Consider the following 15,867-nt stretch of genomic DNA (forward strand, 5'->3'; position numbering starts at 1 on the left):
TAACAACAATCAAACAAAGTTGTCAATCCAAGGCTTAGTATTTCAATTTTAAAACAAAACCTAATGGCTAATTATTTTTCACTCTTTTTCCAGACAAACAATTTCAATAGATAACTTGAACTGAGCAATTTTATCAACACAAAGAGACATTGTCATACTATTAGTGCAATGACATTAAAAATAAGTATAAAATTGTGGAGTTGTCTATCCTTGAAGCAAGTTGTACCCTTGGTTCTATTATAGATTAGGGATAGTCGTGTTTACTACCAAATTTTAAAAGCACCAAAATAAGGCTATGGTTAATTGGGTTAAATATTTGCCATCTGAAACTAGATCCTGTTTAATCACAACAACTTCCTCTGTCGTAATGCGGATGATTCTCCCTTCTCATTGCAACAGACATGATATAAACATCCTTTATCTCAACTCAATGTCAAGGTCAAAAAAATTTGGCATTGTTGGTATGACTGAAAATTTGACAGGCCTCTTAGTAGCATTTAACATGAATGGTAAAGGAGGATGACTCTGGGTAGATCATCATTAATTTGTACATATTTGCTTATTACATAGGCAATCTTCTGTTCCAATCTCACCTGGTTGTTCTTAGATGCTCACCATAGATTGTTCAAGGTTCAAAATTTTTGAAACATGCTGAAAGTTGTTTTTATAAGAAAAACATGGATTCAGAGTTTTAGCTATATTTGAATATATGGTTTCATGTTAACAAGAAAGTTGAGAGGTGTCAGCGGGTATCTCTTAAGGTCTTTGGTCACATGCTGTCTTTATAATATTATATTTTGTAATATTCAGGACAGACCAGCAACAAGATGGTATATCTAAAAATGTCTTACCAACCTGTTATCAGCATTTCTAAGAAAAAAGCCTGCCCATAGACATCTATGTCAAATCCTATAAATTTTTCTTCACATAGACAATTATATCATATCATTCCCTTTGTATGTTATAGCCAATGAATGCTTGAAGTAGTGGCTCAATGCAATAGATAACACAATAAAGGTGATAAGGAAATAGTATTTAATTTTGCTGCTAACACAATTTTTTCATAAGCTTATCAATCGCTGAGTGTGGGAATATGGCTATCGTAATTGATATTGCCAATCCGGAAGACTGCACGCAATATTTACTCTGGGTCAGACTTACACCGCGTCAGATGTAGATAGGGTATTAATCTAGGATAGCTAATGTAGACTTAACCAATAGAGAAGTTGATAAGGTCTGGATTATGTGACATTCTTCAACGAGAACTTTCATGAAATTCTTTATTGTCCTCAAAAGATAAGCAGATGGTTTTGTGTATAGAGCAGGGGCAAGGGAAAGATTGACATAAAAAATTCGAAACTTTAAGCAAAAAATATCTGCACAATAGTTAAACAGACGTCATCACAAATTTAAAGCTGTAGGCAGCTTATCACTATTCGGTAAGTTGTGTAAATATACATTATAATTCTAAAAACATACAAATCCTTCATCAGGTGGCCACTTTGGGATACGCTGTATGTGTCAATCAAAACTGCACCATTTTATCACCATAAAACCACTTCACACTATGTAAACATTATCATATTGGCTACGCTACATAACCTTGTGTGGTTAGAGTTAGGACACATTTAATTAAAATAATTATTTATATTTAATTTGTACAAAAATGATTTAGACAATAGATATGTGAAAAGCATAAAGATGAGATGTTTCGTAGTAGTAGATATGAAATCTAATCGCCAAATGCAATATGATGTCCCAAATAGTAAAAACATACCAAACACGAGTTGGTTCAACCCATACAATGACTTCTGGGAATGTGGAGGGGCGTGACTTTTTACACCATTATGTGCTACAAAGAGGTCTTCGCTAATTCGTATATCACACTGATTAGCTTTTACATAGAGGTTAAACCCAGTAAGCATAAATAAAATGCTAGTCGACCCTTGGAGCTATAGCCTTTGATAAGTAACAATGCTAGACAAGCATGGGCGCTATAGCCTGTGGACTGGCCTGCAGCTCGGCTGCCAAATGGTGAGTTAGTGAATGATAGGAGGTGACTGAAGGTCACCGCTGCTCGAACTGCTTTTACGTCGATGAACATCCGAGCAACTGATGTCTAAGTTTAGTCTTGGATTTGTCTGCTTTCGGCGATTAAAAGATGGTTGCATGGATGTGTGCGAAGTGTCTGTTTGAACAGCGGGGGAGGGAGTCTTGACGGATGATGCCGAAGAAGAGGATTGTGATGAAAGAGAGGCGGAAGAAGGTGACCTAACAGAGAACGTCCTGCCACACTCTTGGCTATGGCTTTCTAGTAACTTCTCGCAATCTTCTTTATATTTGCGTAATTGCGATATCCTTTCCTCGTGTGATTGTTGTGACTTTTCCAGCTGTTCGATTTGCTAAAAACAAAATGCTGCATTTTAATTGGACGTTAGATTTACTATGGTATAAAAAAAACTATCATCCAAAGTAACCATAAAGGAACATTTATAAATTAATAATAAAACAGACAGGACAGCGTGATGACTAACTATTTGTTTACACGCTGAACAGACCAAAATATTTACAGTTAAAAAATTTTCAGTAACGAACTTGCTGTGCTTTTAAATTAAATAGAAGCAAATATAGAAACATAAGAAAAAGGGTAGAAAATCTATATATTTATAAAACTCTGACCATCTTGCAAACCATCTAGCTCGATACCAACACACCGTAGAAATAATATAGATCATGATGGTAGTTAATGTGCTCCATAAATGATTGTGAAAGTACGGGACCCAAACTCACTACATTCGCCTGAAGATACTGACACCCTATCAACTACGTGGATCCAGCCATCTTCCGGAATTGCAGAATAATCTTAACTATAATAAGACTGGTGTTCCGTAGCGTTAAAAATTCTCATGTGAAAGACGAGTTATAAGAGTGGACTACCGGAGCTCCACGAGTTACTTTCAGCTTATTTAATGTGGAAAGGGGGGCTACTCCGAGGAACGCCAGACTCAATAGGCGATTTTGAAACTTTTATTTTCCATATAAATGTATTACGATGTATCTGAGTAAAAACTCGAAAATGCGCCTCCGTATGCATTAAAGACAATTGCGTTCAATGAAAGTGTTCATGGATTGTTGTCACGGAAACAGTGTAGCGATTTGAATTGAAGATGAAAGAAATTTCAAACAAAACCAAACACACTGCTAGTCATAAAATACAACACTATTTTAGACAGAAAATTTAATGTTCTACACAGATTTTTATTACGTTGGAAAGGCTTGATGACCTCCAACATAAACAAATGTGTGAAAATTTATTTCAGTTACGTCTAAAACGGTATTTAAAATTTAACTTTTTTACAAAAGAGGCATTGAGCTCCTCAATTTTAAAGCGAGTGACAGCAACTGGTATTGAGAAGGCATCACTTCACCATTTTCAAAGCATAACAGTCGGCCAACAGCGATAAAGAGAACAAACAACGATACTTTATTAGAAGACGATGTTGACAAAACTTTAATCCTGAAACCCAGCTTGTGATAATGGAGGACTTAAGCTCACAAATTGTAAACAGGTGTTATATAATTGCTGGACAAAGATGATTAGTATGGAACCTGATAGTCAATTATGCTTTTTATGTGATCAGACAAGCTTTTCAATGGCTTCAGTGTTCATAAATTAGCTATTGCATGAGTATCTCATTGATAAATATACTGCTGGATTGAGACTCCGCAGTAGTGAAACTATCAAATATATTGAAAGATGTATGTACACAAAGCTAGCAGATTTTATTAAAAAGTGTCGATATCAATGGCATGGTATCGATATGGCAATCTGACTGCCAGGATGTTTCAAGATTAAAATCGACAAAGCTTGATTGCGGGAAAACGCTCAGATCAAGCAAGGTGTGATTACGGTGTCTATATAGTTGCAAAGAGACAAAATAGAGATATCAAATCTAGCGACAATAGTAACTAGTAACATCTTTTCACACGTATTTTTCTTCTGAGCATTTTAACCACAATCATATTTTATCGATTTTAATCTTAAAACATTCTGGCAATCAGATCACCTCAAACATCAAAAACAACCGCAAATGATAGAAAAATAAAGATATTTTCTGATAAAATCTGCTGAAACTTTGTGCGAGTTCATCCGGAGTAGCATTTATTATCAACATATTATTAACATTTCAGATCTTGAAGTATAAAGTCACAAAAACAGCAGGGTTATCTTCACTTGATTTTACGTAGGAATGAAGGCTATTTTGTATAGAAATACCATTCAAATGTTTTGTTACACGGAAGGCTACTGCAGAGAGCTAGGGCTAAAAATTTATAGACTGTATTCAGATACGTTAATTGTTTAGTGACTACTACATGACCTTGATGAACCTGAATGCGACTTTGAGAAACACAAATATCTAAAATTGACTATTTTTGTGAGGAGATTTTTAGAAACTTAGGAGGTAATTTCATTTTAAGAAATCTTCAGGTGTTAAAACCCTAATACAGATGCGTAACGATATCAATGGATCATTGAAACTTGGCAAAACAACTTCAAGCAGTGAGAGCAATATTTAACTGCTCAAAACGAAATAATAAAACTGTGCCGTGATAATTAGCTACATTTGGATATCAAATCTTTCGATTTTCTATGAAATATAAAGTAATCTTAAAAATTTTTTTTAAGGGAACATTCACACATTTATAGGCATTGTTTGTTGTAAGTATACCATGTGGTCTTCTGAATAAACATGCAATCTCAAACTGTCTCTTGTAAAAATCTTATCTTATCGCTTAAAAGCTATGTGAGAAAACAATTTTTAGTGCAAACCAAGATTGAGCCAGCCATCTGGCTCCCTCCAGAATCGGTGCACAACTAGTGGGACTCTTAATGCAAAAGAGCTGTGTTCATTCATTTATAGGAAGGTTTTTGTAGGCATAAATGGCAAAAGTAGCCAGTCATCAGCTGAGAGTGTTGGAATGTTAGAGACGCTAGGCACTCGTTGGCCTAACAAGTGTGACGACTAATGATGACACAACAAGCACTGGCAAGCACCTTGCGCATGGTGACAACTTGTAGCCAGCAGGCAAATCAGACGGTACGACTTGGCAAACATGAACTCGGACCAACCGCATAACTATGACGTCATATCTTGGTACAAATTTATCCTCGAGTAGTCATTAATCAGTCAACCACCAGCTATCACTCTCTTGTGCAGTTACGCTTCCAAAATGGAGACTCGATGGCGAGCTGGTACCTATTTCAAACAACCCACAAATATTTCTATCAGAGATAATCTAGTTTAAAAAACCCGATGGGAAAGGCACTGCAAGGACCGGTTACCTTAATTCGATTATATCGATTTTGTACCAATTACTGTCAAAACTTTGATTTAATGTGAAAATGATAACACGGGAAGGAATGTGTATGTCTGTACAGACGTGCCCAGAGCAAACAGCAATATCTTCAAAACAACAAAACAGTTCATGAATTTGATGAAACTAAGATAACCAGGTTCAACGGCTAGGCACCCTTCGAATTAAGGAATTTTCAAGATTTTTGTTGTTGTTGACGAGTGGAGCAGCCACAGAGAGGTCAAAACTCGTGAAAGATAACACATTAACTGAAGCATAGCAAAACAGCATTTCTGTTTGAAGACACGAAACTGCCTCGAATCTCCGCTCTAGAAAGTGTTGTTGAGACACTTGAATTTAATACCCACAGCAAACTGTTGCTCGCTGAGTTCATTTTGTCTGCGGTCAACCGTCATCTATTTATAGCAACTGAGGTCAGCTCTAAGTAGCTGCTGGTTTTGAAGTAATCGCGAGGGTCGTAGAAGAGACATCATGGGGAGGTTTAAAAATATAATTTCTCGCTGCGTCTTAGCAGTAGGCCTAATATAGAATGGAACAGTGAGCTAATGTTTTTACTTTTAATAAGTGATATGATAGCCTCTGGTCTTCAGTTTCAGTTGTAAAGGAGCGTGTGCTACTTACACGTATGTGCTACTTACATGTATGTGCTACTAGGCATCTGACAGAGGTGAATCTTCTACAGGATTGTTTTATCAAGAGAATTTTAGTTCTGAGCAGGCACATTTAAAAATATGTAATAATTAATTGATTAATTTAATTTGATTGGTTAAGTTGATTAACGTCACAGAGCGTTATTTATTAAAAGTTTGAGAAGTATAACCTTCATTCATCATTTCTATCTTTATGCACATGTCCGGTTCATCTGCCTAAATGAGCAATTTGATTGGTTCTCTTTTAACCTTTACCGAAAAATTCAATATGGAACAGCCAATAGGAATAAGGAATTATCACCAAGCATTTCCTTCTTCATTTAATAATATCCATGGTAACTCTAATACAATTAATTAGGGAAATGATCTTAGAGCAATGTTAACAAACATGGCTGAAGTATGAAAGTCATCTGCTATTGGTCGAATCCTTCAACCAAGCGCAGATAGATCACTGGATATATCATGAGCGTAGTTTATGCTGCTGATAAGCTAAATGTATTTTAGATAATTGCTGTCCAAAATACTCAGATCACATTTCCAATCTGCCTGACCATCCATTACATTCTTACGTACCTAGAGAATTCACTATACCTCATACCAGACACCAACACCTTGCTAATCTACATTATAGAACAGAATTATGCAAAAAGAGCTTTTTCTCTCAATACACACAATTTACTATACTTTTTATTATTTTCTGTCTCAAGGTCTAATTTGCTTCAAGTGGCCTTGACCTATGATAATAAAGGTCATATCTATCTATCTCTCTATCTATCTCTCTATTTATCTATCTGTCTCTCTATCTGTCTGTCTCTCTATCTATCTATCTATCTATCTGTCTGTCTATCTATCTATCTGTCTATCTATCTGTCTATCTATCTGTCTATCTATCTATCTATCTATCTATCTATCTATCTATCTATCTATCTATCTATTTATCTATGTATCTATCTCTCTATTTATCTATGTATCTATCTATCTCTCTATCTATCTATTATCTCTCTATCGATCTATCTCTCTATTTATCTCTCTATCTATTTATCTATGTATCTATTTATATATCTATCTATTCATCTATTTGGTATTACTCTAGATTACTACTTGAATTTTAGTTTTATAACATTCAACCAGAGTTAGTAAAACTATTCCTTACATTCTGTAAGCGTGTATATTTGCACAAGAATGTTGACTTCATTAAATTAATGAATCAACTCTGGTAGATGATTCAGAGCGACCTATTGCCGTGAGGTAACACGACGTATATGGTTAGTTAGACAGTGGCGTGCCGTGCAAAGACTATAATTATTATACAAGAGAGAAATATGTATCAGCCAGCCAGTTGTTTTCAAGAGATGACAGGAAGCTGCTGATTCAGCCACTTCCAGCTCTGCCAGTCGCCTATGAAGTAGCAGATAAGATTCCTATCAGCTGGCTGTGACAACGAGCGCCATGTTTGTCATTATTTTCCATATTGGCAATCAAACAGCGTAGAGCGCGGAGAGTGGCTCATTACCATTTTGACCGTAGAATTGCGTAACTAGAATTCGCGCGCGGTTATAAAATATTTTGATTTATTGCCGATCTCAAACAATGTTAATGTTCAATAGCGATTATCTAGCTGCTTTAACTGAGTTTATTTTCAGATTAGCACTACCATGTGATATGCTTATATAAAATGATGGTTTGTTCTCATTGCAGCAACAGACAAACCATACATTAGGCATTACGACACTGCATAACTTGTACGTAAAAGTATTTCCTACCTGCAATAAACTTGATGTATGATTGAGTCGTCTCTCTCTGCACTTTGCTGCGGCTTCCTTATTTCGTAGCCGGCGTAATCGTCTTTTTTCTTTTTCCATCGGCGGGAGATTCTACGATATAATAGGATAATTGATAGCCCATTAATTGCATTAAATAAAACAATGCACCGCAATAAATTATACAGTAGGGATTTCTTAATGAGCCAATACCAGCAGGTGTAAGAAAACAGAACAAACGAGCAGCCAATGACGTTACTGCCGCAGATAAGTCAATAAAATCGAAACAGGGATTTATGACAACTTTGTCGGTTTGCAAAAAATTCCATCCTCATGAAATCACCGTAAGCGGTAGATAATCACCAAGATATTATAAGTTTCTGGACTCGTCCCAAATCAAATGCTTGCGTAAATCTGTGATGGAGTAGGCCTAAGACAGTAAAATGAGTGCATGCCGTTGTTCTGAATTATATGATTAGCCCACAATGGTCTCTTTGTGCGCCATTTTTTAAATTTAATTAAATCATTCCACAATAAACAGCGTTTGTAAAGAACTTGAAATTTTTTGATGACCTAATGCTTCCAGCTCGATGCACAAGCAAAGAATGGCTCAGAGCAACAAATAAGAATACTCAGTTTTCCTCCTTCTTTCTCTCTTGTCTATTAAACCAGCGTAAAAGGAACACGCTTTCCATGAGGTGCTCAGAATTATCTGAAATCATTGGCCACAACAGCAAAAAATTAACACAATAATTTTTGTTTAGTTATATAAAATATATTTTATAGCAAAATAGATGGACCTAAAGAAGCTCTGTGATTTACCCTCGCATCTAGACTGCGCATATAATTGCTTGATGAGGGCCAAGAAAATTTCAAATGTTACGTAAAAATTTGTTATTTGGCATCCAGCTATCCGGACGATGTCTCTACCAAATATATCCTTTTAATAGTGCCATGGGTGAAGCAGAACTAACCAGGCATTTATTAACTTGTTTCTCGAGAATATCGACATATCAGGATATCGACATATCAGGATACTAGGTGAATAATGATTAGATTCTAGGGTTTGAATCGTATATATAAATGGTATGAAAAAAGAAAGCTTGCCAACAACAGAGAAATGTTTATGCCTGTAAATTCCTTGCAGTAGATCAGAGCATGAGCCATAAATCTATTCATAGATCACAAACATAAATTATATTGAAGTAGTGGTTTGGCTGACGAGTAGCGAGTAGCGCTGTCCATGATGATCAGAATGCAAAACCTTAATTCATGCAAGCTATAAACTTGTAAAAGCTTTATTTATAGTAACTATTCCAATACACAGGGTGAACATTCCAGAACAGCTTCCACATACCAACATCACTAGCCTGGTAATGCTGCGATCTGACAGACCCCGAACAGCTAGTGTTGCCATACAAACGGGTTGTCCTGCCATGCCATGCGCTAAACAATGTGTATGAGTGGTCATTGACTGCAATTGGACCCTGGTCACTGATCTAGAGGTGACAACCGAGCCTTATTCATAAATTACGTTTCTTAAACTGCTTTCCGTAAAAAAACTGTCATATGCAAGGATATACCATGATAGGTATAGAAAAAGCACCTTATAACCTCTGACCTCGCTGCCCTTAAGTCTGGCTTGGCAAACATTCTGCACTACACTTATTGTCCTCAGAAGACAGAGTGCCGTTCTTGGTGCAAAGTTTAAATGGAATTTTATTCGAGCAATACGGCAGAAAGGTTGTTAATCAATAAATAAAAGACATGGCATTGTGTAATGCGAAAAGGCGGAGCTTTGGTACGCGGATTGTCTCAAGCAAAAGGGCTTTCTATTGGCCGTTGATGTACTTAAGATGGAGACAATGTTTTATTGACACGGAGCCTATTTGTATGCACCCGACTTACGTGCAGTTTTTGCACTTCGGCCATTGTTAAAAATAATGGCCTTATATAATAACAACCCAATGATTTGAAGCGATGGAGACTACTCTATTAAACAACAGCAAAACAATAGATAACAAAGAAATAATTATTAACTTTATAGCCTGTGTTCAAAACCTGTTTCATGAAGTTTGTTGGTACAAAATAATAAGAAACACGTGGAATTAAGTACATAACATCTGTGTGATGAATTTGGGCTCGGCAAAAACACATTTTAAGAATTATAGAACTGCCCACAAAAAATGGTTATTGCCAAAGATCATTCGCAGTAATTTATTCTAATTTGTTAGAAATTTATACCAAGGCCAGTGGAAGGTCGGTTTACCCGGCTGAGAGTCCAAGCTCCATCTGGTTGTACTTCATTGACAGCTATCCAGTCATAGATATATTTAGTATAAAAACGTGTTCAAAAGGGAAGAAGGAAAGGGATGACTTCATAACACAGAACAGTTTAAAGGAAGCGCATCTGGGATGATGTAATCTTCTAAACATTACGATAAAGCTTTCTTAAGCGACGGTTCATAAAACATCTTCAGAAGTGACATTGTCGATCGCTTTGCACAATATTCTATGTATAATCGAACAGGCGAATGCTGCCGCTCGCTAGTAATTTTAATAAAACATTCCTAGTCTGCAGAAACATTTCTACAACAAATTTTAAGTTTTCCTTGATGATAATTTATTTGATCAAAAAAGAACAACTGAAATAGTTAATATCATAATCTTATGGTTATACTGCCAAAGTCTGATAGATGGTGAGAAGACCGCATAACAGAAATCTTGTTTACAAAAAAGCTAAAACCTAATCAACGTAATAAATAAACCTTGATAGTTTTTTTCGAGGTTGTTCAGCAGCCAAGGTTATAGCTCAAATACCGCTGTAAGTAGCAAAGAATTGAACTATCTAACAAGCCTTACTAACGTACCCTCTTAAGCTTGGTTCCTATGTTGGCTGCAAGACCGAAACGGGAATCTCGGGCAGCAAAACGCTTGTGGCGCTAGGTGGCTCATGTTCACATAAAACTGCACTACTGATTATCGCATAAACATGGCCGCTCGCAATGCCGTATAAAAAGTGCTGACCTTCACCTGTATTACGGAGATGTTTTGCCTACGTCTCCTTGCGAAAGTTGAACCGCACTGAACTCTTGCGTTAACCGCCAGCACTCATTGCGTAGGTTTCCATTCCACCGCAGATAGCCTGCGATCCTGCCACGGGTGCTTGGGGCGTATATGGGAACCAGACTTTAGGTTTTCGGGCACCAATAATCAGTACCATGCATGTTGCTGCATCATTTTTAATAAGTACTCACTGTTTCATTTTATAGTACCAATCATGGATAGATATCGGCAGAGGAAGTTGGACGCTTTAGGAAACTTGTAACCTTCCTTTTCATTTTTTATTATAAAAATAATTATTGCAATTTTATTATTTCTAGGAAGTTTTAAAAAAAGCAAAAAGTGAGCTCGATGCTGAAATAATTAGCCAATGAAACAGATGAAACAGAAGTAGTACATACGCCAATACACTGAGCCTAGGACCGATGCCAACAGCAGCATGTCTAAGTATATGGATTAGCGCGTGCATACATACACGCGCTAATATATATATAGAAATATAGAAATATTAATATAAATAAATAGAAATATTACAAGAAAACATGTATTTAAACTTTAAATAATATGATACATTTATGGGCAGCCCTAGCATAACATCTCACCCGGCTTACTTAAAACTCTGTTCACTGAGCATTTAAATCACTAGCTAGTTAAGTTCATAGGAAGATAAGGGCTGGGGTCACAGGCTGCCTCTACAAATGCTAAAAATGATGAAACAAAAACTTGGCAACGTTTAAAGTTTCTTTGTGAGGCGCTGTTTGTGAGTGTCTTTCTTTGTTAGCCTGACTCCTTATAGACACATGCTAAGTTTAGTGTTACGTTCTGATTCATAATAGTTGGCAGATTCTAATACAAAACATACACAAGGACTGGCTGATAGCCTTGCCCTTTTCACGCAATCCATCCAGACAATCCTTGGCATTCGTTTCACTCTCTTTTATTGCGAGATGGCAATAATTCTAATGATTAAATGGTAACTACATCAGGCCTCTTTCATCAGCTCACTTGGCAAGGTGAAATTCGACGTTAAGATCATAAAAGTGAATTCACCGACATTTCTTTACCAGTTCTAAGGCTATTGATTACATAGAGTATAGCCCTTACGTAGTCTAACATTTTCATATAGCTTAAAATCCTTATGTATTTGAGTGATTTAGTGGCATTTGCCACAAAAACTGATATAAGAATTTCTGCAAGTTCAAAAGTTTTCGATAAAAGCCACTTTTCTACATATTTTTTGGAGATATGCTTGAGCAATCCCTCAAAGATCAAACATGTCCGCTTAGCTAACTGCACCGAGAGGCTGAGACGTTTTAAAGAAAATTGCTGCATAAACATGCTGGACATGTTTGAGTCAAGTAGCAAAGGAACCTCAACAGCTAGAAAAAGAAATGTAAGGTGGGTGTCATTCCTGTCACAGCTGTGGCCTTCTTTGGGAATTGAACACCAACCCGTTGTTTGCAGTTCAGGCTTCTAGACTACTAGGCTATTGCTGATTTTTTGAAAAGTTCATATAATTTTGAAAAACATATTCCGGGATATTTAACCTTAGAACAATTTATGATCCCATAGCGATTCAAATGTGAAATTGATTTATTATCTGCCAAAGAGAAAGCTACTAAAGATGTGAAGGAAACACAACTTCAGTTCTTGAACATTGACCAAGGAATTTGTGATGTAGCTATTTTTTAAAGCTATACAAAAGCTTGATTAGTGATTGCTAAGTGAAGAAACAGGATATCAAGTTTATGATGCAACTAATATAAAGCGTGTTGACTTCTGTTCGTGTCTAAAATAATGCAAACCTTGCATCACTTTGAGTCACTCATGACTGGCAAAATTTCTAGTTAGTTTTCTGTTTGTAAAAGCTACCTATAAAACCACATAACACTTTGCTAGAGTATGCTGAGACCCACAAAGCCTGTGTATAAACTTAAAATAACTTCAAATGTCACTTCTTTTACTGGAGGGTAGGCAAGAAGGCCAGCTGTTCAATTTACAAATTAGGAAAGTACGCTATGTTTATGAGATTGAATATGGAGTGAATAGGTAGCCTTGCTTAGTTGCGCCAGCACTTTGTTAAAATGAAGCCACCCCTATAGTTTTTTACTTCCACATTGGCTGTCTTAAAATACTATCATACCTATCGACTATTCATGCTTATTTATAATAAACCTCTCTTACCGGATCGTCTTTAGGCTTTCGACCTCCTTTTCGCTTCACCGGTGGCTGCGCGGGTGCTTGACCCATAATAACAGGGCCTCTTTTTTCGTCAGATATCGTTTGAGAACCCTGCCATATACTCTGTGAAGGATACATGCTGAGCGTAGGGTCCATACTTTGCATTGTACACGAATTATAACCTCCATACATAGGGGGGACGACTGCCCTGTTAGTGCTATCCAGGTTAATACTGCCATGGTCGATATGGGACGGAGTTGGATTATAACAATTTGCTGTCAATTGAGAACTGCTTCCATAAAACTCGGGCTACAAAACACAAACATAAAATCAGAAAAAAACAGAGCTGATAGTCAGAGAACAAAGTTAAAAATCCCCTGATGTAAAAAAATTCAAGTGACATAACTATACCTTGGCGAGTTCTGATACCTTCTATCCAAAATAAATAAAAATAAATTCGAGTATACAATGTGGTCAATAAAAGCATTTTCATCAGTTAAAAAAGAAAAATAAGTGCAGACAACAAAAGTACTTAGAAATACATCAGACAGTGATCTGTAAAGCCCTTTTGAAAGGCAGCTTCAATGCAGATTTTTCCTACCGTAAGATTATTGTTATGCTGATAGGAATGTTGAGGTGTGGACGTAGATAACGGAGGTGCTGCCGATGTATAGGCAGGCACATGCCCTCTGTACATGTCAGCATAGCAAGCTGGCGGATAACATGAAGTCATCAACATATGTGAAACTTGGTTTTACGCTAACGAGTGAAACAAAGAGTTGTTTGGGAAAACCAGATATATAGGCTATCAGCTACCACGTCGATCAAACATCAAACTTCATGTGGCTGAACCACGCGACTGGTTAGCATTTTAAATGATTAGCCAATCAGACAGTACCTATTGGGACGCTACTTAGTGGCCAAAGTACTGAAGGTTCTTTGCCATGTGCTAGGACCGTACTACCACAGAGCCCTGGTTCGGTACCACGACAAGTAGTAAACATAAATATCATGAATCAGAGGCAACGGAACGACTTAGCTCTACGTCACGTCACAGTAAGGCTGACCTGGAAATGGACCAGGAATAATCCTTAGAATATTAGGATACTCAAACTTCACTAGGTAAGAATTGTGTGATGAAGTAACTCACCAATGTTTGATCGTCGTACATGTTTAGATCCACAAGTTGATGGTAATAGTCCAGCATTGGCATGATTCTATTTCAGATACGTTTGGCGAATTGATTGATCATACTTCTTCAGGCAGCTGGATCGCTAGTAGTGATTCATCAGCATGTACGACGCACGTGTTTCTTTACTTATGTGTAGTTTCACTTTTACTTGCTCACTATTGGCCAGAAAGGAAACCACGCCTCCTTGTTTACGCACATACTATGCCTTTCGCAATTGATGGTACAAGAGTTCAAGCGCGTAGTTCATGACTGGCTCGCTGTGTAACCGGAGTTGAGCCGGAAGTACAAGAATGAAAAATCGATACGATAAACATAATCAGCTGTTTGCTGAGCACATATTGTGAAAACAGTACAAGCACTTGCTGTGTTCTACTAAATCAAAAGAGTGATGATGAGAAGTCAATAAGCAGGAATAATAGAGAATACTCAAATGTTGAGTTCATCAGTTGTTTAGAAGCCACCAACCAGCTAACTATTGTAGTAGTGGAATAAGTAGATCAATCCATCCAGTAAAATTAACTAAAGGCAAAGGTCAATTAAGGTCATATATGGTTTACTAAGTGCATCTTAGTCAGCTTGCCTTGTCATGGAGTTATAACAGTTTTTGATCAATTCTAAGCACTGACCACGATGAAAATTGATTCATATTTATTTGCTTGTGTAGGTCATCAATATCATGCTAAGTACAAGCCTAAGGTTACACTTTGATAAGGAAATGGCCAACGCCCAATGCGATTAGTATGAAGCCTAGAACAATTTGGATTTTCCCAGAAAGAGCATGCTGGAGAACCTGAAGTTACGGTGCAGGTCTCCCAGCATGCTCTTTAATAACTTGTTTCCAAACCATTTAAACTTACTAAAAAATTTAACAGAGATTATTTTGTTGTTCATATAACAAGTTTGTAATATAAGTATTGTCAAAAAACCATTACTCATGAACTTGAGTTTGGATTTTCCAGGGTATAAATTAGGCACCAACTTACATATGGTCTGACCAGCTACGCCCTTTGGATTCTGTCAGATTAACATGAGAAAGCTTTGGTGATATTTGAGCATTTTGGTGATATTATTACAACCTATGAACTGGATGGTCATGACATTATTTTAACAATTCGTGCTTTAAACTTCTGATTCATTTTAAAAGGATCATCTAGTTATATTGTTCTCTTGAGCAGGTGATAGTACCTTATAATACTCGAATAAACGATAACATGACTTGAATACTTTTGTTGTACAAAAAGCCATCCTTGTGACTAATAATGCCAAAGACAGGTGGTGACCTAGGGAATTTATGGAATGCATACCGAGGAAGAATACTTAGAATTGGTCTTCCTACACATTCATGCTACAGAAAAGAACTTTCCGGATAGCTGCTGCGCTCCGAATATTTGAAGATAATAAGTTTACTATATACATAGTCAGTGTTCAAATGCCAATTTTGTGTTGTTTTATTTGAAATTTACAAAATAAGGTAAAATATTTGGCTACAAATTAATCTATAAAAATTGAATGTTTTACATTTGCATCACCATAAAACAAGCATTACTCATCTTGCATTTAGCTGTTGGAAAATCAATTGAAGTTAACGCTGACAAGTACTCGCTCGCAAGTACTCAATTCACCTTGACCCAATATCAGTTGTACT

General features: G+C 36.6%; 1 protein-coding gene and 1 long non-coding RNA gene across 3 annotated transcripts; one reads left to right on the top strand and one right to left on the bottom strand.

The window, feature by feature from the left end:
- Positions 1 to 1,260: 1,260 nt before the first annotated feature.
- Positions 1,261 to 14,307, bottom strand: LOC137396309 (transcription factor kayak-like). Of its 2 annotated transcripts, none has more exons than XM_068082527.1 (4): positions 14,181 to 14,307; positions 13,034 to 13,339; positions 7,790 to 7,900; positions 1,261 to 2,402 (listed from the first exon to the last, which is right to left on the bottom strand). In XM_068082527.1, exons 1-4 carry the CDS (start codon positions 14,241 to 14,243, stop codon positions 2,040 to 2,042), a joined length of 843 nt encoding a protein of 280 aa, XP_067938628.1. In that variant the 5' UTR covers positions 14,244 to 14,307; the 3' UTR covers positions 1,261 to 2,039. The 2 variants fall into 2 exon arrangements, with proteins under 2 accessions (XP_067938628.1, XP_067938627.1); XM_068082526.1 differs by lacking the exon at positions 14,181 to 14,307 and adding an exon at positions 13,632 to 13,873.
- On the top strand, positions 13,983 to 15,443 carry LOC137396310 (uncharacterized). Its single transcript, XR_010978525.1, has 2 exons — positions 13,983 to 14,152; positions 14,257 to 15,443. It is a non-coding gene; the product is annotated as an uncharacterized lncRNA (long non-coding RNA).
- The last annotated feature ends 424 nt before the right edge of the window (positions 15,444 to 15,867 follow it).

The sequence above is a fragment of the Watersipora subatra genome, chromosome 5, assembly GCF_963576615.1.
Source record: "Watersipora subatra chromosome 5, tzWatSuba1.1, whole genome shotgun sequence".
Classification (NCBI taxonomy): domain Eukaryota; kingdom Metazoa; phylum Bryozoa; class Gymnolaemata; order Cheilostomatida; family Watersiporidae; genus Watersipora; species Watersipora subatra.

Coding starts and splice junctions, on each gene's coding strand:
- LOC137396309 (XM_068082526.1), bottom strand. CDS start 13,769: ATGTTGATGACTTCATGTTATCCGCCAGCTTGCTATGCTGACATGTAC. Junction 13,340..13,631: donor AGCATAACAATAATCTTACG/GTAGGAAAAATC, acceptor TGTGTTTTGTAG/CCCGAGTTTTATGGAAGCAG. Junction 2,403..7,789: donor ATACATCAAGTTTATTGCAG/GTAGGAAATACT, acceptor TTTTGTTTTTAG/CAAATCGAACAGCTGGAAAA.